Raw genomic sequence first — 27,621 nt, 5'->3', positions numbered from 1 at the left:
TTCGACTTGAACTCTCAGGCATAGAATTGTTCCTTCTCTAGCCCAGTGTGTTTTGCCATCTGGACTACTGCTAATAGCTGGAAGTGTCCTCTTCTTTGGAGAGGAAAGACAAAAATGAGATATGCTTTTGAGCATGCCCTTGTGCCTATTTAAGCATTAAGTTCTGACTCTGCACTGTAGTCCCTCTACCCTTCCTGTCTGTTCTCTCCATTTCCCTCCCTTCGACTAACCTGACAAGGAGAAAAAGAAAAAGAGAAAAAAACAAATCTTCCACCTACTACATTCCCATTATAATCCCAGTATGTGGTGCTATTAAATGGTCCCCTTTCTGCGTAGGTCTAATTAGGCAATATATGGTGCTTTCTATTGATGTTTGGGTTGGTTTTTTTTTGTTAGTCACTGCAGAGTTCCATACACTTAGGCTTGTATAATTCATCATGTGAAGGTCACTCTTTCCACCCTTATTGTTCTGCTGTTTAAATTGTTATTCTAAGTGGAATTCCATGTAATTAACTGGTTTTGTCGCAATTTCAAACCCTTCAGGAAGACAAAGGGAAAATTGAAAAGTGCCGCGTTAGTGAATTGGTTTACACTCAGAAGCATCGCACTTCCTTCCCCTGGTCCACCAGATGTCAGCCTAAATTGAAGAATAGAAAAGAAATCACATGTATCCTCACATTTACTATGTCCAGTGCCAGATGGAGTTTTACACCAACCCCGGCAGGAAGCGTGAGCCAACAGTGGTTGAAATTCAGTGTCAAAGACAGCACAAGTGACACAAGCACAGTAGAATTTTCTATTTAAATTATGGAACTTCATTGTTTCATAGGTCACTGATAGCTTCCTTTATAAGGATTGATTCTGCTCATTTGAGCAGTTCAAAAGTCACTGGGAAAGCTGTGGTCCATTTAATTGTATGTGACTTGAGTTTTACATGTACTAGGGGAAATGCAAACGGCAGGGCAGAGAAGATGCACTTTCATTTTTCCAGCTGCTTGTCCATTGACTTCTATGCCTGTCACTGCCTGTCATGCCCATTTCCATTTCAAGGAGCAGGACTTGGATTTTATTTTTTTATTTTTATTTTTTGGCTTGTGGCCGAGTTCAAGTAGATGCAAATGTTAAGCTGTGTTAAAAATGTTGTCACTTCTGACTTCACCAGAGGACTACAACCGTGATAAAATGTTCCAAGATTTCCCTGGAAATGTCACCACCGGCTTCAAACTGGGATATTACAGATGTTGCTTCTTAGGACTGAATTAGATGTGTTTCAGACTAATGGAACAGAAGAAGCCTGTTATATTTTTCATTAACATATGCAACATTAAACATGTAGAGAAATTTCCATTAACACATCCATTAAGAAAAGCAGTCAGAGATACAATTAGAGTGATTTTACTTATCTTTTGAATTTAACACAGGGGACTGAGTAATATATTAAATTGTAACAGAAGAATGCATTTGAAAGACTCTTAGTGGTGGGGGTGGGCACATGTGCATGCCCATGCCTGTGTACATGAGAGGCAGAGAAAGAAAGTGAGAGAGAGAAAGGGGGCGGGGGAGAATGCAGGTCTTACCCTGATCGATTGTTTAGCATTCACTCTTGCTCCAGCTGGTTCTCACGGCTAAAGTCTCAATGAAACAAGGTTTTCCTACCCCCTCTCTCTTCAGTTTCTCCTTGAAATTTTAGCTCTGACATTTATTTGAGCGTCACCAGCCAGGCTCTTATCTTTTATTCACCCATACTGAGCTATAAAACCCAAATTCCCCTTGAAGCCAATGATAATAATAATGATAGTAAAACCCCACATTTGCTTATTATCTTGAGAATAAAAGAGCTTAAAATACTCTACAGACAGGATCATATTAACCTTATCAGAAAGCCCCTTTCAACGTGGAAAACATGAATTTCAAAAGGGTTAGAAGCCATCCTATTCCATATGATGTCAATAGTGGCTTCTGACATCTTCATTTTCAAGTAAGATAAACAAGAACGGGGAGTAAAATAAAACACTGCCCCTTTATTCAGTGTTATTTGACCTTACATAATAAGTTTTCATACAGTGGCTTTGGAAAGAATGAAATCTGAAGACTTATATCCTATATAGTTTGTGTATTTTGAATCTCAAACACCTGAACTATAGTCTCCCTTTTGAGAAAATATTGAGATAGACTAGTAATTTATTAATCTATAGCATGCGACAGGACTCTGATTTTGTATTTTGTATTATTCCAAAGATAAATAATCTTCAATTGTGACAATATTAATAAATAAAAGGGGTGGAATATTCTTACTTCTTCAGTGTGACCCAAATACATATTCAAAAAGGAATAGAGGTAATATTTATAATTTTAGCAATAAGTGACCCCCAATCCAAGCTTATTTAAATTAGTGGGTGAAATAATGTGCCCTATTTCCATTGGTATGATCAGAGACTGAGTGTGAACATATGTTTTTAGGCATGTTAATGATACAATGCATCATCCATAGTTTGTTTAAATATTTGTTTATTCTTTGTTATTTCTATCCAAAGAAATATGTAGATTCTTCCCTCTCTTTTTTTTTTTTTTTTTTTTTGTCGGTCGTGGGGCTTGAACTCTGGGCCTGAGCGCTGTCCCTCAGCTCTTCAGCTCAAGGCGAGCGCTCTACCACTTGAGCTACAGCGCCACTTCCGGTTTTCTGGTGGTTTATTGGAGATAGGAGTCTCACGGTCTCTCCTGCCCGGGCTGGCTTTGAACCGCGATCTTCAGATCTCAGCCTCCTGAGTAGCTAGGATTACAGGCGTGAGCTACCAGCACCCGGCTCTTCCCTCTCTTGATCTACAAGTCCCAAGTCAAATAGGAAAATAAAAAGCTTCTGAGCAAGAAGATGTTACAAAATCAAGAACAGCAGTGTTGGAGTCATTCTGAATTCCAAATAATTGTTTAGCTCCAAAATAGCTGTGGGAATTTCCCCAAGGACCTGTTAACCCAGATCTCCAACAGCCTTTATGCAAATGAGTTCAGGGCACTATTCTTTCCCATGCAGTCCAGAATCAGTCCAAGTCTGCAGCACAGAGAGACCGTGTCGTTTCCTTCCAATCAATATTATATAACATGGCTGGGAAGGTAGCCTAGTGGTAAAGTGCTTGCCTAGCATGCATGAAGCCCTGGGTTTGATTCCTCAGTACCACATAAACAGAAAAAGCTAGAAGTGGTAGAGTGCTAGCCTTGAGCAAAAGAAGCTCAGGGACAGTGCCCAGGCCCTGAGTTCAAGCCCCAGGGCTGGCTATATAGACATATATATATATATATATATATATATATATATATATATAAATACATAATACATATATACATATATATTTCTGTGCCTCTTTCTGTTGATTCTCTCAGCCAAGCAAAATACTTTTTAAGGTGTCTTTCTGAACCCTTGCTCTGTGCTCTGTGCTCACCCTCCTTCCCACAGCAAAGTTTTTAATATAGAACTTTCAACTTTCCCTTTTCCACACTGGATGCTCTTCAATAGATATCTGTGGTCAGGACCCATAGGAAGAATCCACATGAGTTAGTCCTGTTGGAGTTCCTGTCCAGCCATCAATGCAGGAAGTTGTGTGGCTAGTGCTTCATCAGAGTCATAGAACAAGTGTTAAGAGAGATGCTGGCAAAAGGAAACAACACTCTAGTCTTGGTTAGGACATTTCCATGCAATTAGGTAAAAACCATTATTCTGGATACCAAAGATACACACATGTTAAAATACACAAAGTGAAGCCAAGAGTTGATGGCTCATGCTTGTAATCCCAGCTGCTCCGGAGGCTGAGATCTGAGGATCACAGTTCAAAGCCAGCTGGGACAAGAAAGTCTGTGAGACTCTGTGTGCTTGCTGTATCCTGAGGAAATGAGAGGCTTTCTTTGTTCTACATTAGATCATAAACCTATTATAATGCACTTATTTATAATAACCCTTCCTGAACATCCAATAAGACCTAGACTGATCTAGGAAACCATATCTCAAACATCTGAATATGAAAATTCAGTTTTCTTTCATTTGAAAATTTAATAACATTATATAGTATACATAGTATATGAATAAATATATAATATAAATATATGCTCTATCATATATGTATACATAATATAAATATATAATATATAAAATAAATATATTCATATATAAATAAATATATATCTATTTAACTTCCATAACTGATGGTTAAAGGCCCTACCTCTACATTGCCAGTCAATTTCACCTGAAAAAAAATTTTTTGGGGGGTCCAGTTGTGGGGCCTGAACTCTGGGCCTGGGCGCTGTCCCTCAGCTCTTCAGCTCAAGGCTAGCGCTTTACCACTTCAGCCACAGCGCCACTTCCGGCTTTTTTCTTTTTGCTTATGTGGTGCTGAGGAACCAAACCCAGGGCCTCATGCATGCAAGGCAAGCGCTCTACCACTGAGCCACCTTCCCAGCCCCTGAAATTTTTTTAAAATAGATAACTGGGTGAGCTCACATGAAGAATCTCTGGCTTGAGCTGTCTAAGGCCATGTGGTCATCTGTGTTGTACATACCCAAGGCGTGAGGGAGAATTGATAGGCCGGAGCTCTAGACCCACCCAGAGTAAGAAGTATCCAACAAATTGACCTTAGATAATCTCTTATAGTCTGAACTGCTATGTTTCTATTACTATAGTTCCTGTTAATACCTTTCATTGGGTACCATGGACTTCAGGAAAAATAATGGATATACCAGATTCTTGGTTAAGAACTGATAAAGCACATATCTGTACTCATCTGCTGCTCTGGGAGGGCAAAATACAGAAGATCTCCTGCCAAAGAGACCAAAGTTAAGTATTATAAATCTCTTTCTACTCTTTTGTATGTAAAGATGATGCCAGGAGGATCTTCATTACCAAACTATATGAAATAGCCTTATTGGCCAGTTATTTGCTTCTTTCCTTGAAGTGATATAGCACTTATTTATCCAAAGTCCTAACCCTTTGTCTTTCACCTCTTTAAAATTTCACTGTTTTTCCTGAAGATGCTAAACTGAAATTTAAAGCCAGCTCTTAGTGAATGGCTCATTCCTCGTTCCCCCAATGGTTCACACATATACGTGATACACACCTATTAATAAGCTTTGTTGCTTTGCTCTTGTTGATCTGCCCTTTGTTACAGAGAATCAGTCCACAAAATTTGACAGAGTTGAAGAAAAAGCTCTTTTTCTTCTCCTGCAGCTGTCATGAACATGGGCATGCGTGGGCCCCATGTACCTTCGTGTCCCATGATGACATAGACTCAACTGCCACCCTATCATGTGCCAACCTCCCTCATCTTCTCCCTGTGCACATCTTTCTCTTCCCTATCTCAACCTTATTCACTCTCTTCATCTCCAACCTGTGCATGCCTTACTCAGCCTTTTAGGTTTCATTAGCCAGTGCTTCTTGATCCTGCCCTATTCCTCAGGATGAATTAGGTCCGTCTTTTTCTCTACTTTCTAGAGAGTATAGTGAGTACCATACTTTCCTCTTTGTATGATGGTTGTCTCTTATCACCTGTCACCTTGCTGGTAGGTGAGCTTTAGAGAAGCAGCAGAAGACCCTATTGCGAAGAGTTTCACATATCTAATGAAAAAATAATAATATGATGTCACTGAAGCCCATTAAAGTTCTAAAAATATTTAGTATTTCTGCATACCACGGATTAGGTTCTAACCTTTGGCACATATAAGAGCCATGTTTAGGTAATGTGACTTAGCTATCGTTAAGACATACATCTTTCTGTTTATGGAACACCTTCGTTTTAGAATTCTAGGCTAATAGCAGAAAGACAAATATCACATACTGTTACACATATTTGAAATATATATCTAATAGAACAATAATAATAATGGCTTTGTCATAAAAGGGAGATTATTGGGGGGGCAGTAGGTAGGAGAGGGGAAAAGAAGTGGGTGAAAAACATAGATACATAGATATATACATATACTCTCTCCCTCTCTCTCTCCCTCTCTCTTTATATATGTATGTATGTATGTATGTATGTATATGATTAGCATGATGAAAATGACCAAATAATTTAAAAAGGAGAGTTAAGAAAGTACAAATTAGTCAAAATGCGTTAGATGCAACTCATAAATATCACAGTGAAACCTCTTTGTACAACTAATTTAGCTGGTAAGAAATTTTAAAAGTCTTAACCAAACATTATACATTTCAAAATAAAGTTACTATTAAAAAAACATTGGTTGGAAATAAATCCGCAAATGCCTTTAATCTAGAAGAAAGCAAATATATATTTTTAAAAATTACTAACATAGGAAATGTTAAATAGAACAGTTGTTTCTACGTATAGCATTAGAAATTAATGCCACAAGTTATTTGGAAGGAAATCACAAGCTTTGTACTAAAAGTGATGCTTGGATTTTAGGCTTAAGGCAAAAAAAAAAAAGAAAACATTCAAATTAAATAAGCAATCTTCAGGTAACTAAGAAAGATCTTGCCCTTTGAAGATCTTCTGGCTTCAGTGGTCTTTTTTCATTTAAAGGGTAAAAGAGCATTGAAATTACATAAACAATGCTAATTAATATTTAATGAATGATTGACCAAATGCCAGATGTGAACCTGCCGTGACCAATACCAAGGAAATATGTTTCAATGGTTTTCACAGCCAATGTCTTTTGGGAATCATTTTCTAATAGGTTGTTAGGCTATTCTGCATTTTCATTTTCAGGCATTTATATTCTGTTCTGTAGTTGGATGAGAAATAGAATCTTTGGATTTTTTTAATCACTGAACCAAAACTTATGTCTCATAAAATTATAACATTGTCTAACTCATTGTTTACCTGCTGTAAACACATAATTTCTGTAAACACAAATTGCATGAATTTTACTCTATTGCCTAAGTTTTACTATGCCACTGTGTATCTGAATAGAAATATTTCTGTGGCATAATGAAGCCTCTAGATTTGTACAGTTTCCCTGTGAAGACATCTTCCTTCATTGGTTGTTACTCAATCTCCTATTTCCAGGCTGATGTTACCAATATGATCCAAATAAAATTTTCATTCTTGGATGCTAATACTGTCACTTGTTTCCATACTTTTCTACCATAATGTTTTCCAAGAATCTGCATAGTAGATATTTTCTCCATTCTTTTCAAACACTATTTCTTTAGGTTAACTTATTACCTATCTTGAGTATAAAAGGGCTATGGTAGGTTGGGTTGCCTGAAAAGCATGCTTTAAGAAGAAAATTGGGGAATTTACTACAAAGCAGTCTCTGGATTCATAACTGAGAGGAAAGGGTGGTATTTGATTCCATCCAGCCTTCTGGAACAGAATAGACTGGGTAGATTATAAATAACAAAATAAATAAATAAATAATAAAATTTTATCCTCCCCAAATTCTAGAGGCTGGAAATTCAAAATCACTGTCAGCCTGGTGAGATTTTTGTGAAAGCTTGCTTTCTGTTTCATAGATGACATCTATCACACATGACATGACCACACATGGCAGAAGAGCTCTCCAGAGCAGGACACTACCCTACCAAAAACTCCATCTGCTGAAACCCTGTCACTGAGAGTGAGAATTCTGTGGGTTACACAATTCTATCTCTAGAGAAGTAAAACTGGATTCAGCACAGGGAGCACAGGGAAAAGCTACAAGAAAGCCTTCAGCTCTCTCAGTTGACCACACAAGGAGGTCTGCATTGACCCAACCAATCTTTAGGGCCCTGAATGAAGGCCAGATCTTAAGTGTGCTCAAAGATGGATTCATAGGAAGAAAGCTGACCCTGGAGCACACATAGCAACACTGTCATCACCTGAGAAAGAAATCTACCCATTGTGAATGGGGATCTTGGTGGTATATCATTATGCCAACTGTGAAGAATAAACTAGTTGATATATGCCTCGATGCAAAGAAGGTTTTATTAATACTACTGATATGTCTAAGATCACAATATGATACAAGATCTAAAGACCCCGTGATATAAGTTTTTTATGTAAAAATAAACCAACTCAATTGAGTTACTGTGAAGGAAGAATGGAGATGGGGTGGAAATGTGAAGGACTGAATGAATGGGCTCAAGAACAAGTACTCTACAGAATGATATACTTAGGTAGCTAAAAAAGATTTTAGACATGAGTTGTAAGTGTGCAGTTGAATGTTGCTGGTGTTGTGTCTATGTAAATCTTCCTTAATTGTATAACTTTTGTTGACATCTTTAATTAGATCTACTTCATGTATGCAATTGCATAAATGATGTAATTATCTTCTTTCACTAATATTTTTTGCATTCTTTTTAAGATTTGCATACACTAACTGTATAAAGTGAGGGATTGTTATGATGACATTTCCATACATGCATTAAATGCAATTTGGTCATGTCACTCTATTAAAATAAGTATAAACTTGAGATCAACAAATTTTATGTAGCATAGCATATGTGTAAATAAAGCTCTTAGAACCAGTATTTGACCAGTTGGATAGAAACCCTAGTAAAGAATCCTTTTTTTTTTTTTTGAGAACTACAAGAAACAGCAGAGTGTTGGTAGCTCATACTTGTAATCCTACCTACTTAGAAGAATCTTAGCTGCTCAAGAATCTGAGATTCTTGGTTCAAAGTTAGCCCGGGGAAGAAAAGTCTATGAGACTTAAGTGGTAGAGAACCTGCCTATCAAGCTGAGTCCTGGAGTTCAATTCCCAGTACCACCACCAAAAGTTGTTAAGTGGAGCTGTGGCTCAAGTAGTTGAGTGCCAGCCAGGAGTGAAAAGTCTATAGGACAGTGCCCAGGCTCTGAGTTCAAGCACCAGTAATGGCACCCAAGGGAAAACAAAAAGGTAAACAAATTTTTGTCAGTGTATAATCTATGTTTTTTTCATTTCTTCTTTGAAGGAATGGATGAGATTGTACTCATACACCCCAGAATATATTCATTATTTATTCATTTAAACAAGTACCACAGAGGGCCTGCCCTGTTTTCTTAAAGTCTTTGTACTATTTAGCTGCTACTTGAAAATTTAGAATTTCAAGGTGAAAATTTCTGTGTATGGTCTCCCTTAAAATATTTCTTTTTTTTAAATTTTATTTTATTTTATTTGTGAACATACTGTACAGAGGGGTTACAATTGCATGGGCAGGATAATGCGTACATTTCTTACCAAGCACTGCAGCCTCCTCTTTTGTTTACCCTTCACATCACTTCCCAGCCTCCCCCCTCCCCCCCAATCCCCATCCTTCTCCTTCCCCCCTTCCCCCTCCCTGCACCAACGTTGTAAAGCTCAAAATATTTCTTTTTAAAACAATGTTTTACTAGCTTTTGAATAAGAATAATTAAGCTCTGATTGTTTAAAATCTAGTTCATGTAACCATAGACTGCAAGGGACATTGGCAAGAAATAATTTACTTAAAAACTAACAAAGTTGGAACCAAATTCCAACCCCAGTGGAATTCTTCTCTTTTTTTATTCCTTCCTTTGTATTTAAAAATTACTAATTTCATGTTATATTGCATTGCCTATTAAAATTTTTATTTTTATTGTTATATATCTGAACAAGACCGTATTTTCAAAATGTTCCACTTTTTTGCATCCTTAGAAGACTAGGGATTTTCTAATTTGTTTAGAGACTGTTTGGAAGCTTAACCTCATATAAAAGCTTAATATGTAAAACAGATACAACTGCAACTAATCTATTTGAGGCTACCTCCACTTTGACCTTCTGCAAGTGGCTTCTGACCTTGAAACATAGTTTGAAAAACACCCATTTAGCCAGCTCAGTAGACTTAATGACATTTCTTATTTTTCCTATTTGTATATAATTTGTTGGTTCTGACTTTACAAGCAAGAAGCAAATTGCTTATCTTCAGTGATCCATAGACTTGGGGATTCCTTCAGAATAGATTTAGCAAATTGCTTCTAGTGAAGGAAATTGGACTTTGGTGGCTTGAAAGAGGAAATTCAGAAAGAAAGAAAAAAACCAACGATGTTTCCTTCAGTTCTTTCTGCTAGTTCTGGTCATTTTTGTACCATTTGGTGTTTCTAAAGTGTTTTCTTGTTTTAATCCCAACAAGATACATCAGGAACTACATTCTTGGTCCCTCTCTATTTCTCCAGCCTGTTTTGCTAGTAACCTCATAAATCATCTCCAGCTGTACCTTCATCCAAGTGCCTATGACTTCAAAACTCATTTGGGGTAAACAGCCCAAGTCCATACGCAAGTAATTACATCATGGACTCCAGTTACTGATTCAATTATAGAAACCAAGGGGAATTCACCCCAACAGGGTGCATTCTATCGAAGCTAAAAGAATCTAAGGACTGAATTCTGCTCAGTAACTTGGTTGCTAACATGTTAAAGGGTCATACAAAGACAGCTATAAGCTTACTGATAAGGAATTCATGAGTTACTGAATGCTGGTTTCTTTCAAGGAATTTTATCTTCTATACATCAAGGGACCAGTATCCTTTATAAAACTTAGTAGAGGCCAGGGAAATGCAAATGGCATTAGCTGCTACCCATTTGTGCTATGGTTGCATCATAAATCAAAACTCTCAATACAGAATGAATACATTCAGAGAGGTCAGTCAGTCTGCCTTCCCATTATTCCTTCCTCACCCAACCCCCCAGCAAATAGAATGTTGCTTTGAACAATCATTTTTGAAGACATATGTCCACATTCTCCTCCAGGCTATGCCTACATCCGGCTTGTATTCATGCAATATTCCTCATCACCTTACCCCCATGATCGTTCTACCTTAGCCATATAGCACAATGACCAAGGTACATCCTAAAACTCCCATAGAGAAGAGGCTGAATTCTCACAGGTGAATAGATTGTGTTAGGATCTGGGTTTTCAATGACTCCCGCAGACTCATGTGCTGAAGACTTCACTGACAGCCTGCAACATTACTGGGAGGTGGTGGGCCCTTAGAAGAGGGGCGGGGTCAAGTGGAAAGATGTCCAGTCACTAGGAGTGTGCTCTTGAGGAGGATATTGGTATGAGAGGAATTTAGAAGCTGAAAAATACTGAATCTTTACATAGACCCACCAGTTAACTGGAAGTACAACTGGAAGCTTGAAATCTTTGCCTCCATCTGACATCACACTCCTTCACTCTAGGTTTCTCTCTTTAGGGATCATTTCATATTCCGGGAAGGGCAGGACTCATCGATGACATCTTTATGACAAAGGATTGAAACTCCCCTCAAAAGAGGAAACTGCAGAGCAAGGCTGGGCATCATAACATTTCTACAGGGCCAATTCTGTGTGTGTGTCTTAGGTTTCCATCTATGTAATAAAATAACCTGAGTTAATGAAAAGGGAAAGATTTATTGTGGTTCACCATTTGAGAGGCTCCAGCCCACAGTCAGCCACTTGGCCTTGGACTTAAAGAAGCACAAAATATTATGCCAGAAGCTTGGCAGAGAAGGCTGATTATTAAATGGCCACAAGAAAGAAAAAGAGAACAAGAGGTAGGGGTCAGGAGCCCAATGGAAGTGAAGTGATAGGCCAGAAAATCAACCTGATATTTCAGCTCAGGCCACTTGGCTCTCTCTGCAGAGAAAAAGAGCTAAGTAATAATGGAAGGCAGAGAAATATTTATCTATGCAGCACTGGCAAACCCTGACAAGAAGCAAAATAAACATTTCAGCTCATCTTTAGGGTATAGACCTGAGTTGGTCAAAGTGTCTCAGTTCTGGTTGTACAAGATTCCAGGATCATTTGTTATTGCCCTCATCAGCTGAAGAGCCCAATCTGGTTCCAGGAAGAAGATGTTCTTGCTCCAGGGTGGGGGTCCGTATATGGGTGTGGCCTGCCCTGTGAAGCTTTCTTCCAAGAAATGCTTTATCCTCATTTCCATCTGTATACCTTAAAAACTCACAGGGGCTATAACAAAGAGGAAGCTATTGCACTAAGTATGGAAAAATGCTATTTGACAGATTTACACACTGTATACCCATGTCTAGCACATTTTTTAATGAAACGTGAACATCATTACAACTTGTTTGTCCATTCTTAACTGTGAAGCCCTCAACTAATTTCAAGACTCAGTTGTACTTTCTCACATAAGAATAAGGATGAACTTTCCCAATAGGTATGAAAGACCCCAGACTCACTGGGATGCTTTCTCCAACGGGAGGGCACCCCAAGAACCAAGACTCCAAACCAGCAGATGCAATAAGCAAGAGGAGTTTATTAGGCATTTGCGCAAACGGGCTCCCTGTCCAAGGCAGACTGGAAGCCCCTAGCAGAGGTTACAGGCACTTTTAAAGACAAAAACCACAGGATTAGCATAAGACCCCAGGCTCCCCAGGATTGGCTCAGCTCTGCTCGGGAAGTTTTGTAACACTTGTTGAAAACTAGTTGGTTCCCTAAGGGGGGAGACTTCTCTGGAGGGGAGGCCACATAGTTACAGGCTCCCTAGTTTGCTGGGCTCACCAGATGGTCTTTATTTTGAGCCCCCTTGCTGAGAGTTTCTAAACAGGAATTTAGAAGAACATACTCTTTTGTTCTTTATCTATGTTTGCAGACCTTGTCCCTGGGCCTGCATCTGGACTTTGTAACTTTTTAACTTATTTCTGGGAGGGGAAGAGTCAGTGTTAGCCCAAGCAGGTTTACAGAAGCAGAATTAGCAGTTAGCATATTGTAAAATGGACATAGCCCATATTGTAAAATGGACATAGCCCCAATTTCAATCTTTCAGGTACTCTTTTCTCACTCCCACAAGAGACCTTAGTAACTTTCCAAATGTTTTTGTAATCATTAATAGAAGGCTTTATTTAATTAGAAAACAAAAAGCTAAAATAAATTACCTCCTTTTTGCCATTCCAAGTTCAAATACATCTTCTCTTCTCTCTCCCTCCTGTCTTTCATTGAATGTCCAGATTAATGGATAAAAAGAAATCCATCTCTAGATACACAGGGAAAAGGCAAAATGTGCTTCCACAGAGAGAGGAATGAGAGGGGTGCTAATAAACTGCAAAAGGTCAAAATGAGTTTGAATGTCTTTATAGCACACAGGAAGCTAGCAAAGTCATGAGTGAGTGCCAAGATTACTGGAGGAAAATGACTTTGTTTTTGTTTATAATTACAATATGCCAGAGATTTAATTTTAAAAGATTGCATTTTTATCATTCATACATGGTATACACCATCACTGCCATTTAATGTTTCTATACACAGCATGTCTTTTTTTTTTTTAATTGTGAAAATACCATACAGAGGGGTTACAATTACATGGGCAATATAACGAGTACATTTCTTATCAAGCATTGTTGCCTCCTCTTTGTTTCCCCTTCCCATCCCTTTCCATGCGCCCCCCCCACACCTGATCCTCCCCCCACCCCCCACCAAAGTTGTAAAGTTCGTTTTTCGACATAAGGACTTGTATATCTCATTGTTGCAATGGGTCTTTGAAATGAGAATTTAACATCAGTCCAGCCACTCGAGCATGGGAATGGAATTAAGATTTTTTTTAGTAATGCAGAGAGCAAGGAATTATTATATCTTCATTACAACTAGGAACGTAAGACAGAGGAAAACAGATTTATTTCAGAAAGACAGAGAGGAATCCCTACCATAAAGTAAACAGTGTTCCTGGCTCCCAGCAGTGTACCAGCCTGAAGGGCAATAGAAGTAGATTGGAGCCAGACAAGTTAAAGAGGGATACTTTTTTTTAAATGAAATCAATGGAATGACTCAAGAGTCTGATCATTTAGGAGATTTAGACAATTAACAAAGGACTTGGGATTGAATTAGTGGTTAGTACAGAGGAACCGAAGAAAACAAACAAAAACAAGAGAATTATTAACTCCAGAGAAAAGTCATCTGTGATTAACATTTGCATAATCATTGTAATATAAACATGAAGTATTAATTTGATCAAACAAATCATCTAGCTACACTGGCTAAGTTTGCCTGGTTGTGGGAGGAGAGAGCATGTCGGTGGGACTTTGGTCAGAATTTAAATGGCTCTCATCATTCATAGTAGCAACTGAATACTGTATTGCCAATGGCTGAAATATCAAGAAATAAGTACACAAATATGCATTCTAGAATCATTTACTTATCTTTTAAAAGTTTATATGCCTGTCTGTGATATTTAAAAATTGGAAAGTAGTCTGGCACATGTGACTCACACTTGTAATCCTAGCTACTCAGGAGGCTGAGATCTGAGGATTGCGGTTTAAAGCCAGCCTGGGCAGGAAAGTCTGTGAGACTCTTATCTTCAATTAACCACCAGAAAACCGGAAGTGGCACTGTAGCTCAAGTGGTAGAGCTTTGAGCTGAAGAGCTGAGGGGCAGTGCCCAGGCCCAGAGTTCAAGACATACTACCGACAAAAAAAAAAAAAAAAATATCCAACAACACTGTGTAAGGTGACCAAATCAAACAAGACCCAAAAAAATTTAAATTCAAGTCAATGTCTTTTTTTTTGCCAGTCCTGGGGCTTAAACTCAGGGTCTAAGTATTGTCTCTGAGCCTGTTTTTGCTCAAAGCTAATGCTCTACTATTTGAGCCACAGCACCACTTCTGACTTTTTCTGAGTACTTTCTTGGAGATAAGAGTCTCACAGGGGCTGGGAAGGTGGCTCAGTGGTAGAGCGCTTGCTTTGCATGCATGAGGCCCTGGGTTTGATTCCTCAGCACCACATAAGCAAAAAGAAAAAAGCCAGAAATGACACTGTGGCTCAAGTGGTAGAGCGCTAGCCTTGAGCTGAAGAGCTGAGGGACAGCGCCCAGGCCCAGAGTTCAGGCCCCACGACCGGACCCACCCCCCCCCCCAAAAAAAAGAGTCTCAGAAACTTTTTTGTACTGGCCGGCTTCAAACCACAATCCTCAGATCTCAGCCTGATGAGGAGCTGGGATTACAGGCATGAGGCACCAGCCAGCGCCTGGCCAACTTGGTGTTTTTTCCTCCTTCAATGTTATCATGAAGAAGGAGGAAGGACAGCACTGACAAAACTGGAAAGTAATTAGGATGCTGCTAATACTGTTTGGAACTCACAAATATGAGCCAGTGTTGAGGAATCATTTCAAAAGATTGCTGATGTCAGCTCCATCACATCTTCTAGGTGAGCGGTGATTATGGGATGCTCTCTCTATTCTGCCCTCAGCAAAATGGTGAGTTGCATTCTTCTACATTTTGCCAATACTTGTTAGCAATTCTGCGCGTGTGCTTATATATTCTACTTCTTTGGCAATGCAGTGGGCCCATGTAAACATTCACTCTCATTTAGATATCCTCTTACATCAAGTCCACACGTTGACCTGAAGAACTACTCAAAATAGATGATTTACTACATAACATCAACCTCATAATAATGAATTGTAGAATTAGAATCCATTACAATGATTTTAGTGAGAGTTACATGTTACTGTGATAACGGTCAGAGTGGATTTTGACATCATATATGCTGCCTAATCTTCCTCTGACATTAAATTCAATGAGCTGATTATTTAACCTTCATATCTCTCAGTAAATAAGGGTAATAATGCCTATCGGATTGTCAATATGTATGCAATAGTTTAAGAAGATGCTATTCTTAGATGTTACTTTTGTAAGTAAAAGAAGTAAAACACCAAACTATTTCAACATGAATTCCAGTGAGGTTAGTCTCCTGTTGTAAAACTACATGTAAGAATCAATGTATCGCTATGGCTGTGGAATAAACATAATTCATAGGCAAGCAAGAGCTATAAAGCACCATTCTAATGATGGATGGATGCTCATAATTTTATTTTACAAATGACACTCAGTTAATCAATTTTTAAACTGCTTTTTTGAGAAATGAAAAATAAACTCATATATCACCAATATAACAAAGTCAACTGAAATTTTACTTTTGAATGATAGTCTTGGGAAAGGGAAAAAAATCATAAATTTGATTTAAGAATTCCACAGCCACATCTATTCAAGAATTAAATCTAATGGGTCTTTATAGCAAATGGAAAAGTGTTAAGCAATATTATGAATGGTAAGATGATATATGTGTATGTGTGTGTGTATTACAAGAAAACACTAGACCCTACTTAAGACAATAATATACGCTCTTTAAGAATATGAGGACCTATGATCAAGCATGTCAAATACAACACACAATAAGCAGCTCTAACAATGTGATTGCAAACAACATACTTTATCAGGGTCCATGGTTGGTATAATGCTCTGGAAAAATAACCATCATGTTGTGAGAAGATTCAAATACAGATCTTCATTGATCTTATTAGGGGTGTTAGGTTGAAGCAATTATCTATCATATGTAAGTACTATTTAGATAGATAGCAATGTATCTGGCAATTTATGGCATATTTATTTAAGTAGTTTCCCCCCTCCTCTAATAGCATGACATATTTGTGTAAATCTAAAACATAGACATGCATATTTCATTTATACATTTGTTTTTTTCAGTCAAGCATTCAATATTAAAAAACACCAAATAAAGGTCTATGTTGAACTTGTAAATAACAGTAACACTAAATTAAAAAATAATGTCAAGTCTAGTGGAATACATCTAATAATTGTCACTTGTAAGTGAGCATTGTGGTTGCTGAATAACATATGATTCAGGTCCTTTTTCTGTTGCCACTATGCCTAAGTGTAGTAATATTGCATTTTCATTGTTACATTTCGTTTTCATTTCCTTGTAATGAAAAGCCATATACAGAACCCAGAAATCTTGCTTTTCAAAATTTCAGTCATTTGCAAAATAGGTTGATTATTTAGGGAGGTCTGTAAATTACTCTTTATTCAAACGTCTATAATTTTAATCATGTTATTTTAATTGCAATAGGTTGTAAATTTGCAATAAAATAACAAGAGGGAGGCTGGAACAGATGTTCTGTCAGCACACGTGATTTCTTCTGAGACAATCTCGAATTCATCATGCTTAATCTCCATCAGCTGAAATGGACTGATTTTCAGTAGAGTGAATTCTACACATGTAAAAGGCTTCTGACAGTTAGGAAGGAATTATTTTGACCAAATCATTTTTTTGGTAGAGTTATTAATGTATTCTATAGATTTCTTTGGACGTGACCATAAGTAATTTGATTTCACATTTCATGGTTACAAAAGTGGTCATCTGTGCATGGATTCCATCTGTATTGGTCACTACACTTTTCTTTGCAAAAGACAAATATTTTGCTAGAATTCATTCAAAAACCACACTTTAAAATGCTGGTGTGTTTTTTTAGTTGAAATAAGCTACCTTATTGGCCATTTAATTGTTTTTGTGGCTACAGATTTCTATGGAAGGAGCACATTCACAGTAGTACTTTCAGAAAGAAAATATGATTTAGAGCTATACTAAAACAAATCTCACAATTACTACAGTAATTTCTAGAATGCATCTTGGAATATTATCAGGCCTGATGGGAAGCCAACACAAAGAGGAGAAAGAAGAGCCAGTTTAAGCAATCTGCACATTGATTATGTAGCTGATGACTTATGAAATCATGTGTAAGGGAAGGAGAACAGGAAAGAGAAAGAGGGGGAAAAAACCAAGAGTATGAAAGTGAAGGAAGAAAAACACAGGGATAAACCTAAAACAAAAAAATAAACAGAAAAGAAGATGAGGAAGAAGATAAGGAGGAAGAGAAAGGGGGAAAAAGGGAAGGGGAAAGAGAAAAGAAGAGGGAGATAGAAAAAGAGAAACAGGATTGTTCAGGTAAAGACCAAAGTTTTTCTTTTTCATGTGCAGAAACAGTCTTCTGCTGACATTGAGGGTTGCTGGGTAATGACAAGGTGATACCTGCCATAGGACTTGCCTTCATGGAAAAGTCATGGATGCAACAGGAAATGAGAACAAGTTCTGGCCAACGGGCCTGGCAAGGAGAGGCAGTGAGGTTTTGGCTGGTTCTCAGGTACCGCAGTGGTCACTTGACTGGGCCTAGAACTGTCTCATTTTGTCAGATACATGATAGCAATTTGAGAAGCATTAATAATAAATGTCTGGAGTTGTCAAGGAACACAGGATAGTAAAAATGGAAACAAGGAAAGAAACAAATGCCTTTATTTCTTCTTTTCCTTTTCCACTGGAAGAGTTAGAAAGCAAAAGAAGGTGTGTGCTGTGATTAGAAGCTTTCACTAAATGTTCACTAAATGAAAAATGATCACTATAACCTGGCCTAGAGAGTATTAAGAATGGTATTAGGAAGGAAGGTAAGAGTATGTCTTTAGGATCTGATCTGAGGTTTTGGCAACTCCTTTCCCATTCCCCTCTTGACATTTGTCTACTTAAATATTGTCTTATGCATGTTCTCACATTTTGTGAAACAAACATAGGCTGCAATCAATACATTTCACTGTAGGTGAACATGGGTGTTCTCTTGTCTTTTAAAGAGCTGGATTTGGAGAAGAGAGCAAAGCACCCATTACTGCAGAATAGTTGCTGATCAATAGTTATAAAAATCATGCTTTGTATTCAGGACACACTAAGTTTATTGCAGATTTGTTTTAAAAGCACAACTCTAAGAAATATTTAAAAATTCACATAGCATCTTTTCATTTTACCTTTAGGTGCTCAGAACACACAGAAAAGGTTTAAGTGCATTTGCAAACTTCCAACAGTTATTTAATAGCTATGCCAGCAATTCCATTCCTGGGGTTTGGGCTCCATTTATTAAAATCAAGACCACTTGACCCATTTGTGCTTTTTCTTTTAACATGCAGGCGGGTTGTCTCAAGTGGCTTAACAAAGTATGCTGAACAAACACACTAGTCATCTCATTATTCTAGGAAATTAACTTAGGATTCCATTAAAAGAATATTTATAGGGATACTAAGTTTTTCTCTTATTAGGAAAATGGCCAAATTTGAAGAAAGAAGAGGAAGAAAATGAGAATACATAAGCATCTGGAATTTATTTTCAATACCTACAACATTTTTGCATCTTCCCTAGCTTGAAATGCTACTATAAAGTTTCTCAGAGAATAACAATTTTACAAAGGCCAAAAGACAATAGATAACTTTTTACAAGAAAAAAAAAGCTTACTGATTTTAAAAATGGCAACTGGAGTGAATAGACAGCAATAATTTCTTGTTCTCTGTGAGTTCTACATCATCAAGACCAAAGGGACACTAAAGAAGAGCCAGGATCTTGCAGGGCCTTGTGATTGTCTCTCTTCCAAATAACACATTAAACAACCACCAATTCCCAAAGTATTTCCTGTGGCACTGTCAGTGTTCGCCTTAGTGAACTGGATATAAGAATGAGTATGAATCCAATTAATAGAAAACTACACACAGAGCATATGACTAATACTTTAAAACTTAAGAAAATAAGATTTGTAAACATCATTCTAAGTATCACTGTGTGCAATACCTGTGCAAATGTGTGTTCCCTTGAGACTTCCAATGGTCTAACCCCCAATGTGATGGGATTTGGAGGTCAGGCCTTAGGGTAAGGGCTAGGTTTAGATGAGATCTGAGCCCAGATACTGGGCTGGTAATCACTTAGAAGAGAAAGAGCACAGAGCCCTTCACCTGGGCTTACCAAAGCCTTCCACAAGCCAGGAAGTAATCTCTTCCCGTTGCGACACCTGCTGGCAACTTCCTCCTGAACTTTACATCTCTCCAAATGGGAAAGCATGTCTCTGGTTGGAAGTCATGCAATCAGCGATCATTTTATTACGGTGGCCTGAACTAAGAGCACTGGTGTCTGGAAAATGTCTGTGTTCACACCTGGGCTTTCTGACTGGTGTTTGATGGCCCAGTCTTACAATCCTAGCATTTAGCAGACAAGGCAAGCCTGGGCTACTGGACTATTGGGTTTTGACAGTTCAGGAAGCAATTCATGTGTCAGTAAGAAACACTGCAAAAACTGGACCTTGTCCCAGAGTTTTATGGATTGTTTAATTAGGATGAGAAATACAATGTTGTTGTTGTTATTTTCCTGTAAGACAGTTTGAGGTGGAGCTCACTGAGAATTCTCACTGAGCTGTGGCAAGGGCACTCAAGGGAGCCTGTTTTATAAGGGTCCCCAGCCTGAAGAAGCCTGGTCCTTGAGTACTAGGGCAGCAAACGTCTCAGCATGCAAAAAAGGACAGCAACACCAGCAAGAACAGTCTGGTGTTTGGCTTACATGTGTCCCAGATGAACCCAGTAATAATAGATGATGGCAAATACTTCTGATGAATGATGACAATTTTGCTACCTTTCAAATTGCCCTTTGATGAAGACTAAGACCACAACTCACTCATTTTTCCAATGTGAAAAGATAATCCCAGTCAGCCATCCAAAGGGCCCCAACTTGTCTGTTTTTTCCTTCAGACTGAATGAAAAGTGTATGATAAAATCTTTTTATGTATATAAAAAGTTCATAAACAGGCAAATAACATATAGGTGATTATTTCTAGCTTATGCGTTTGAAATATTTATAATATGTAAATATGCCTCATACATTGTATAAACATCCATGATAATTAAATATATCTATGTGTATATGGAGCTACATAGATATAGATAATTTAACTGAACTTCAGCAAATTAGACTAACGGGTTAGTAATTTATATGTTGAAGTAAATAACAAGACAATATTCTCTGAGAGGACTAAAACAGGCAAACCAACCAAAAAACAGAATGATTTACATTTCTTATTGCCTAAAGACAATTAGTTCATTCTTTTAACGTAAGAGTTTTGGCTGGCAAAATAATATAAGAATGAACAAATTTAGGAAAAATTGGTTTAGAATGTAAAGGTTCAACTCCTGGAATGACACAAAATATGTTGACATTTTGGTGAAGGGTACAGAAAAAGAGAAGATAGTTGTTAAAAGCAAATCTCATCCCCTAGTAAACTTCCTGAGAGAGTGGAACTATCATGTTAAATTATGCGCTTTAATTTCAACATGTGTCTGAAATGACATACTTGAGATGGAGCTTTACATTACGTGTCATGTGCACTTTACTACCGGCATAGTATCTATTAATTAATGAATTGACAGAAATTGTTTTCAGTAGTTAGGTAATAGGTGCTTGACACACTTTTGGGAGCTTGCAGGGCCTTCTTCTGAGAAAGAAGATTTCTGAAACCCAATCTATACAGTAATGGCCAAGATAGCAGTCAACTATCATTATAGAAGAAACCAAGAAATAGCCCAGCACTGTATTTCTTCCACACAAATAAGTTAGATAATGACAACTAGCAATGTACTACTAAATTATCTTAAATTATATTTTTCCATTTGTAAAATAGAGTCACACAAGTTCATAGCAACTTAAAGCCACTACATTGCCTCTTGGCTATTGGAACATTTTGCTATTTAATAATATGTTCTATAAATACATAAAAAGTAATATTAATAATTAAAATCTCAAACACAGAAACATCATTTAACGCTAGATGTTAATTATCTAATTTTAAAGTCAATGAATTATATGGGCCATGCCAATGATGAATGCTATGGTTTACTTCCTTCAGATCTATTAAAGTAAAGCAGCTCACCAAACACACACACACACACATATAAAACAGTATATCTGCAAAGAAAAATACTGTGTTAATATATGACTATGTGAGGAAATAAGAGATGAAAAACATTTTAATTATTGTAAGTTTTGAGGCAAACACTGAAGAACGCATCAAAGCTTTACAAATATTTATTTTGCAAATGATGCATTTACAGATGACAAGGTGTAGCAGGAGGAAATCATTGGATGTCTCGCCTCTAGATTTAGCTAGGGTTTTCTTGCGTAATTGTTGTGAGACTTTAGGTGCTGTAGTGCAGTCATTCCTTTTTCCTATTTGGTAGGTGACTTGCAAGGTGGCTAACTGCCTATTCGTTGTTGGCTTGGTAAGGGTCCCCATATTTTGGCTAACACTATGAACTAATACTGTGAACATTCGTATACAATTTCTAGTAATGGTATATTGTTTTTATGCTATGGCAAATTTGAACAAAAAGAGCCCCAAGTCTCGTTAATACAGAAATATGATTTTCATCTTTAAAACTGAGGAATGCAGCTTGACGCCAATGTCTGATGCCTGTAATCCTAGCTACTCAGGATCTGAGATCTGAGGGTCACAGTCTGAAGCCAGCCTCAGCAGAAAAGTCTGAGAGACTCTTATCTCCAATAAACAACTCAGAAAAAAAAAACAACAAAGCTACTCTCCAATAAACTACTCAGAAGTGGCTCTGTGACTCAAGTGGCAACAGGCTAACCTTGAACACAAAGAGGCTCAGAGACTTTACCACCTAGGCCCTGAGTTCAAGTCTCAGGAAAGGGGGGGGGGGAGAAAAGAAGAAAAAAAGGAGAATACCTTTTCTGGGGAATTGTAGAGTTCTTGTAAAGAATGTGTGTGTTACAGAAAATATTCTTTTCCATGTCAATGAGAAAACAGGTTGGTAGAATATTTTTAATTTCATGTCAATGAGAAAACAGGTTGCTAGAATATTTTACTGAAATTGAAGATGATGTTTATCTTGTTCTAGATATTCTCCATTTGCTATAATATTGGTAAATTGGCTTAGGCTCTACTTCTCATGAGTAAAAAGAGGATAATAATATACACCTTACAGTGTATTTCATAGGTCAATACATAACATAGGACTACCATGAGCATTAAGTCATTTAATACATGCAAAACATTGATGGTACCAAATCTCATTTATTATTATTTTTCTACTACTATTTCTACTATTAATCCTACTACTAATCTATACTTCAGAAACCTTTAGTCAAAATGAAAGGAATACTTTTATGAAAATATTTACTACAATGATATTTTATAATAAAAATTGGAAGCAGTCTACATGTTGAAAAATAAGGGATTGCTAAAGAAATTTTGGTCCTTCAGTGGGAAGCAATAGATAGAGAAGAAGGATGGATGGCAGTTTTGGACAAGACAAGGCCTGATTCAAAGAAGACCTAAGTCCTTAAGGACTGTGGACATCCATCCACTCCCTAACTTGGCCATGCCTTTATTTTGTCAATTACAAAATTAATGACAATGAAACTCGTGTTACATGAGTTACTGTGAAGAGTCCATGAGATATGATGTGTAAGTTGTTTGACAGGGAACCAGGGAATAGCAATACTCCATAATTCTTAGTCACCCTTTATAAGAAAAGGGGTAGATTTGCATGTACTGAAATAGAATTCTTATTGTACATAGGTTTATTTTTTTCTTTAAAGTACACAAGAGCACTAAATGACCCAATGGTATATTTGAAAACATGCATCAAGCTATGGAATTATAAATTCTCCATTCCTTGGGTTATATGAAGTTCCACAGCTGACATTCTGGTTATCTATATGTAAGCTTAGAAGAATTAGGAATAAACATCAAGCTATATGTCATCTGGTACTTCATCCTCTAATTACAAAAGAGGATAACATAAACATATTTCACATTTCTACTTCACCTTTTTAATTTTTAATAAAAATGAAAATGTATTGCATAAAACTGATCAGTAAAGTAAAAATAAAAGTCCAAAAACTACCATTTTGTCTTTAACTTTTTAATGAGTGTGTTATTCTAGGAAATAGTTGTTATCCATTTATATCTATAGATTTTAACATAAGTTAAATATTTCATTAGAAAGACTACTGTGGCCAACAACATAATGTGGTTGAAATTGTAAAATACTACTGTATACTGAAATGAAATAAAAATGAAGAATAAAGATAGGAATATTAATGTTAACAAACATGCTTAGTTTTCTGTGCCTGTAACTTTCTTTAGGAACAACTTTCATATACAGCCTACCCAAGTATTTTTATGAAATAAGCATAAAGCTGTATTCAGATCTTTTTGAAAGCTAGTTTTTCATTTAGTGTGGAAAACTTCAAACAGAACACCTGTGCATGCGAAAATAAATGAAGACAGGCTAGCTCTCGGTAAAGGTAGTAGTCTGTCTTTAACACTAAGTACGATACAACAAATAACCACTAAATGTAGTAACTGGGGGATATTTGGCCGAAATCGTTCCTTTTACAAGACGCAACCAAACTTCCTGTCCATAATTTAATTCTAATAATGCATCCCCAGTCAAAACTCTATCACAGTGTATCTCACTGTTAATATTTTTAGATTCAAATGTGAGCTTATCTGCTCCATCAACTACTAAAAATCCAGAGATATGAGCACTAGATGACTCAACTGTATATTTGAAAACATACACTCCAAGAAAAGGAATTGTAAATTTCCCAGTTCTTGGGTTATAGGAAGCTCCATAGTTGACATCCAGTTCATTAAACAGGATAGGGCCAGGTGTGGTTATCTCATACGTAAGAGATGCAAAAAATGCCACCATTGGTGCATATCTATAAGATCCTTTGGAGAAATCTGTAAAAAGAAAAATATTGAGTTAATTTTCATGTCTTGAATCTGGTTTTGTTTTTCTTCCCATTGTTATCCTTTCTCAGTTGCAACAATGTTTGGTAAAAGCTAAAATGTCCTCTGAAACTGTGTGTGTCTGGATACCTACCTCCCTGCCTGCCATCTTGGCTGAAATTTGCTAAACCACTGAAGGCTCTTGAAGTCTCTGTTTCTCCCTTTGCATCAGGATAGAATGAAATAAGGCTTGATAAATCCCTCACAGAATATCTCAGAGATGCATTTGCATGTTGTTTTGGTCTTTCTAGAAATGAAGGAATGTAAAGCCCTGAATGGTTATTACAGTGTACCAACTTGTTTTATAACCCCTTGAAGGAACGGAAGCTACAATTAATGCCAATACATTTAAAAAGTGAGATTTTAAAACAGACTGAAATACTTTTCTCCTCACTATGCAGCAAATTGAGGTTAAGTCTGATTTGAACTATGGTTTGGGCTGTCATCAAAGATGATATGTATTTCAAATGCCATGCTTATTTTCTCATATAAAATTCAGAAAGACCGCATTCATAAAGCACATGCAAAGCAATTTAAAACAATGACCGTGACATAAGGCAGAGAGAGAAAAGGTATCTTGTCTTTGCAATGTATCTGAGCATCTTCTAAGGACTTTGTTTGACTAAAATAACATCATCAAGCATTTTTAAAATTTTTCACTTAAATGCCATATCTTGCCAGTCTCTATTTTCTTTGCATAAAATGTGAAGGTTGATGGGACTTTTGATAAATTTTCACTGCTCTACTCACATGAAAATATTGTCAACAAGTGCCCACAATGATAAATTTCCTTGACCAAAAAGTATTTCCACTTGTAAATCAGGTTTGTTCTTGAACACATTTCAGAATTTAAAATGAGTTCATTATCATGTGGGTTCAGATTAAAGAGGCTTAAGTGTTCATACACAAGGATTTTCAGAACAATGTTCTGTAGAGGCTACTGGGCAAACCCAAGCATCGTCATCTTTTACCTGGGGCTAGCGCGTTCTTGTCCTCCAGCTTGACTGTGCAGTTGTCTCCTGTGAACGGATGTCGGCAGGCACAGGTGAAGCTTGAAACCCCACTTATGCAGGTGCCCCCGTTGAGGCACGGGAACCTGCTACAGCCCGAAGATTCTTGTGCTACTGCAAGAGAATCACAAGAAAGAGGCTAAACTGACCCATTCTCCTGATCATCCCAAACCAGTGTTTGCAGCAGAATAGGTAAGACACTGACTGTGAAGTAAGAACAATGGATCCCTAAAATGGATGGAAGTCAAGATACCATGCTGAGTGAAGTCATCAAACCTAGAAAGATGAAGACATGTTTTCCAACCCTCAAGTAAGCATACACAATGTCACATACATATATAGACCAGCACCTTGCCTAAAGTGTAATTCATGAAGGGGTGGAACGCCATGTGTAAATCTTTGGAATAATTAACAGAGGTTAACAGAATGAGTACCTGGAAGCGGAGTCATTACCTGAATGAGAAGGGGCTAGTGGGAAGGGGACAATGAATAGAAAAGGGAACACTGAATGAAGAGAGTCATAATACTCGATGTACCTATGTGTAAAAAGGAAGCGGGAGATTATGTGTTTGATGCGAGATGAGGTTGGTGAGAAAAAAGAGGGGAAAAGATGGAGACGGGTTCTAATTAAGATGCACCACGTGCATAAATGAACATGTTAAATTGTAATTCCTTTATACAGCCATTTGTAGATTTAAAATATAAATTTCTTTTTTAAAAAAAAAAGGAGAACGAATCCATGGGTTCAAGTTACCTGCTGAGGGATATATTCATGGGACTTCTTATAAATATCTTAGATCTGAACATTGCTCCTGTGAGCAATCTCAATTCTGTGAGATAACTCTGTGGTGATCCACAGCATTTATGTATATGAATGTGTTAGATTTTGGTCAACTGTAGAATGGAATGTAATTATCCAAAGGCAGGAACATGTAATTTTGAACTGATATATGATCATCAGAGGTGATGAAAAAAGTCCTTTCAACCTCTATCTAGTGTTAATGTCCATAAAATATAAAAACATAAACTCCATGTGGACTGAAAATAGTCTTTGTAGTATTACAATCAAGTAAAAGAGAAAACCTTTGTAAAACTTTAAATTTTTAGAAATTTTTGCAAAGCAAATCAAAATTAGATTCTGTGAGAGAAAAACAAATTCACATTTGATCAACCAAAAATCAAACCTTATTTGAAATGAAAGCAGCCGAATCAAAAGTTCAGTAACAAATGAAGAGACACCGGTTTTAATGGACATATCCAAACAAAAAATATCTTTAAGCTCTGATAAATACGTAAAGGAAAATGGTCCTGTATGATAGTACATATCTATAATCCCAGCAACACTGGAGTTGGAGATAAGATTTTAAGTCTGAGCTCAGCTCTGCAAAGGTAGTGTAACCCTATATGAATTCTAAATAAACTAAAAGTGTGAAGACCCTGAGTTCAAATCCCCGTACCACAAAAGACAAAAAAGGTACAAATAGGCCCTTCACTGAACAAAAAAGCAGAATAGCTCACTGAAGATTTTTTTTAAACATATTCATTTTTGTTACTAAGTAAGAAAATTGTAGACAAGAGCCTTTCTTGCTATTCAAATATCTCTGGTGATCAAAATTTTGCATTTTGATCATGTAGGCCACTCAGTACTGGGGATATTATGTCAACCTCCTGTTTTGGGAAACAGTTGCAGGTAACATTTTATACCATCTGCTAATGTAACCTAAATACTAGGTGCTCATTTTCTAGTTTTGAGTTTATATCCTACTTTGTTTTAACAGTCATCTACATGCTGATGTTGAAGGACTCCAAAACTCCATCTTAATGGCATTCAATTTAAATCAAATTAATTAAGACATATATCTATATTTTTGACACTAATTAAATGTATCCCAATTAAAACATATCTATGCATAGTATTGATAATAATTAAATACATCTCATTGTAGCGGAGTTGCTATGTCTGTCTATAGAAATCCTTCATCACTGTTTTATTTTCTGTGAAATCCTTTAGCCATCTCTTCCAGCTCTGATAGCACATCCAAGTTTACATTGCACGTTTTCATCGAAGTCATTTATTTCTACAAATACTTCTTAGGTAGCTGTCAAGTACAGACCCTTAGACTGGACAAGAAAGTTTGGTTGGTATCAATTTGCCAACTGAAGTTGTTACAAGTTGTTATACAGTTATCAGTCTGCTTTTATATATGTCCTGACTCACTTTTTTATTTTATTATTTACATACATTAAAATCAATCAGGTGATCTTATCAATATCTGCTCATAACAGTGCTCAATAC

General features: G+C 37.0%; 1 protein-coding gene across 1 annotated transcript in view; it reads right to left on the bottom strand.

Moving 5' to 3' along the window:
- Window positions 1-21,438: 21,438 nt before the first annotated feature.
- The window catches only part of Mmrn1 (multimerin 1), a 40,517-nt gene continuing 34,334 nt past the window's right edge, over window positions 21,439-27,621 (bottom strand). Inside the window, exons 7-8 of the mRNA XM_070022281.1 lie at window positions 25,287-25,439; window positions 21,439-24,267 (exon numbers count right to left, since the gene is read on the bottom strand). Of these exons, the coding sequence (XP_069878382.1) occupies window positions 23,846-24,267; window positions 25,287-25,439 (575 nt within the window). The 3' untranslated portion in view covers window positions 21,439-23,845. The remainder of the gene's footprint in view (window positions 24,268-25,286; window positions 25,440-27,621) is intronic.

The sequence above is a fragment of the Dipodomys merriami genome, unplaced genomic scaffold, assembly GCF_024711535.1.
Source record: "Dipodomys merriami isolate MVZ:Mamm:240054 unplaced genomic scaffold, mDipMer1.0.p SCAF_15, whole genome shotgun sequence".
Classification (NCBI taxonomy): Eukaryota; Metazoa; Chordata; class Mammalia; order Rodentia; family Heteromyidae; genus Dipodomys; species Dipodomys merriami.
This window is presented reverse-complemented; position numbering and strand designations above follow the sequence as displayed.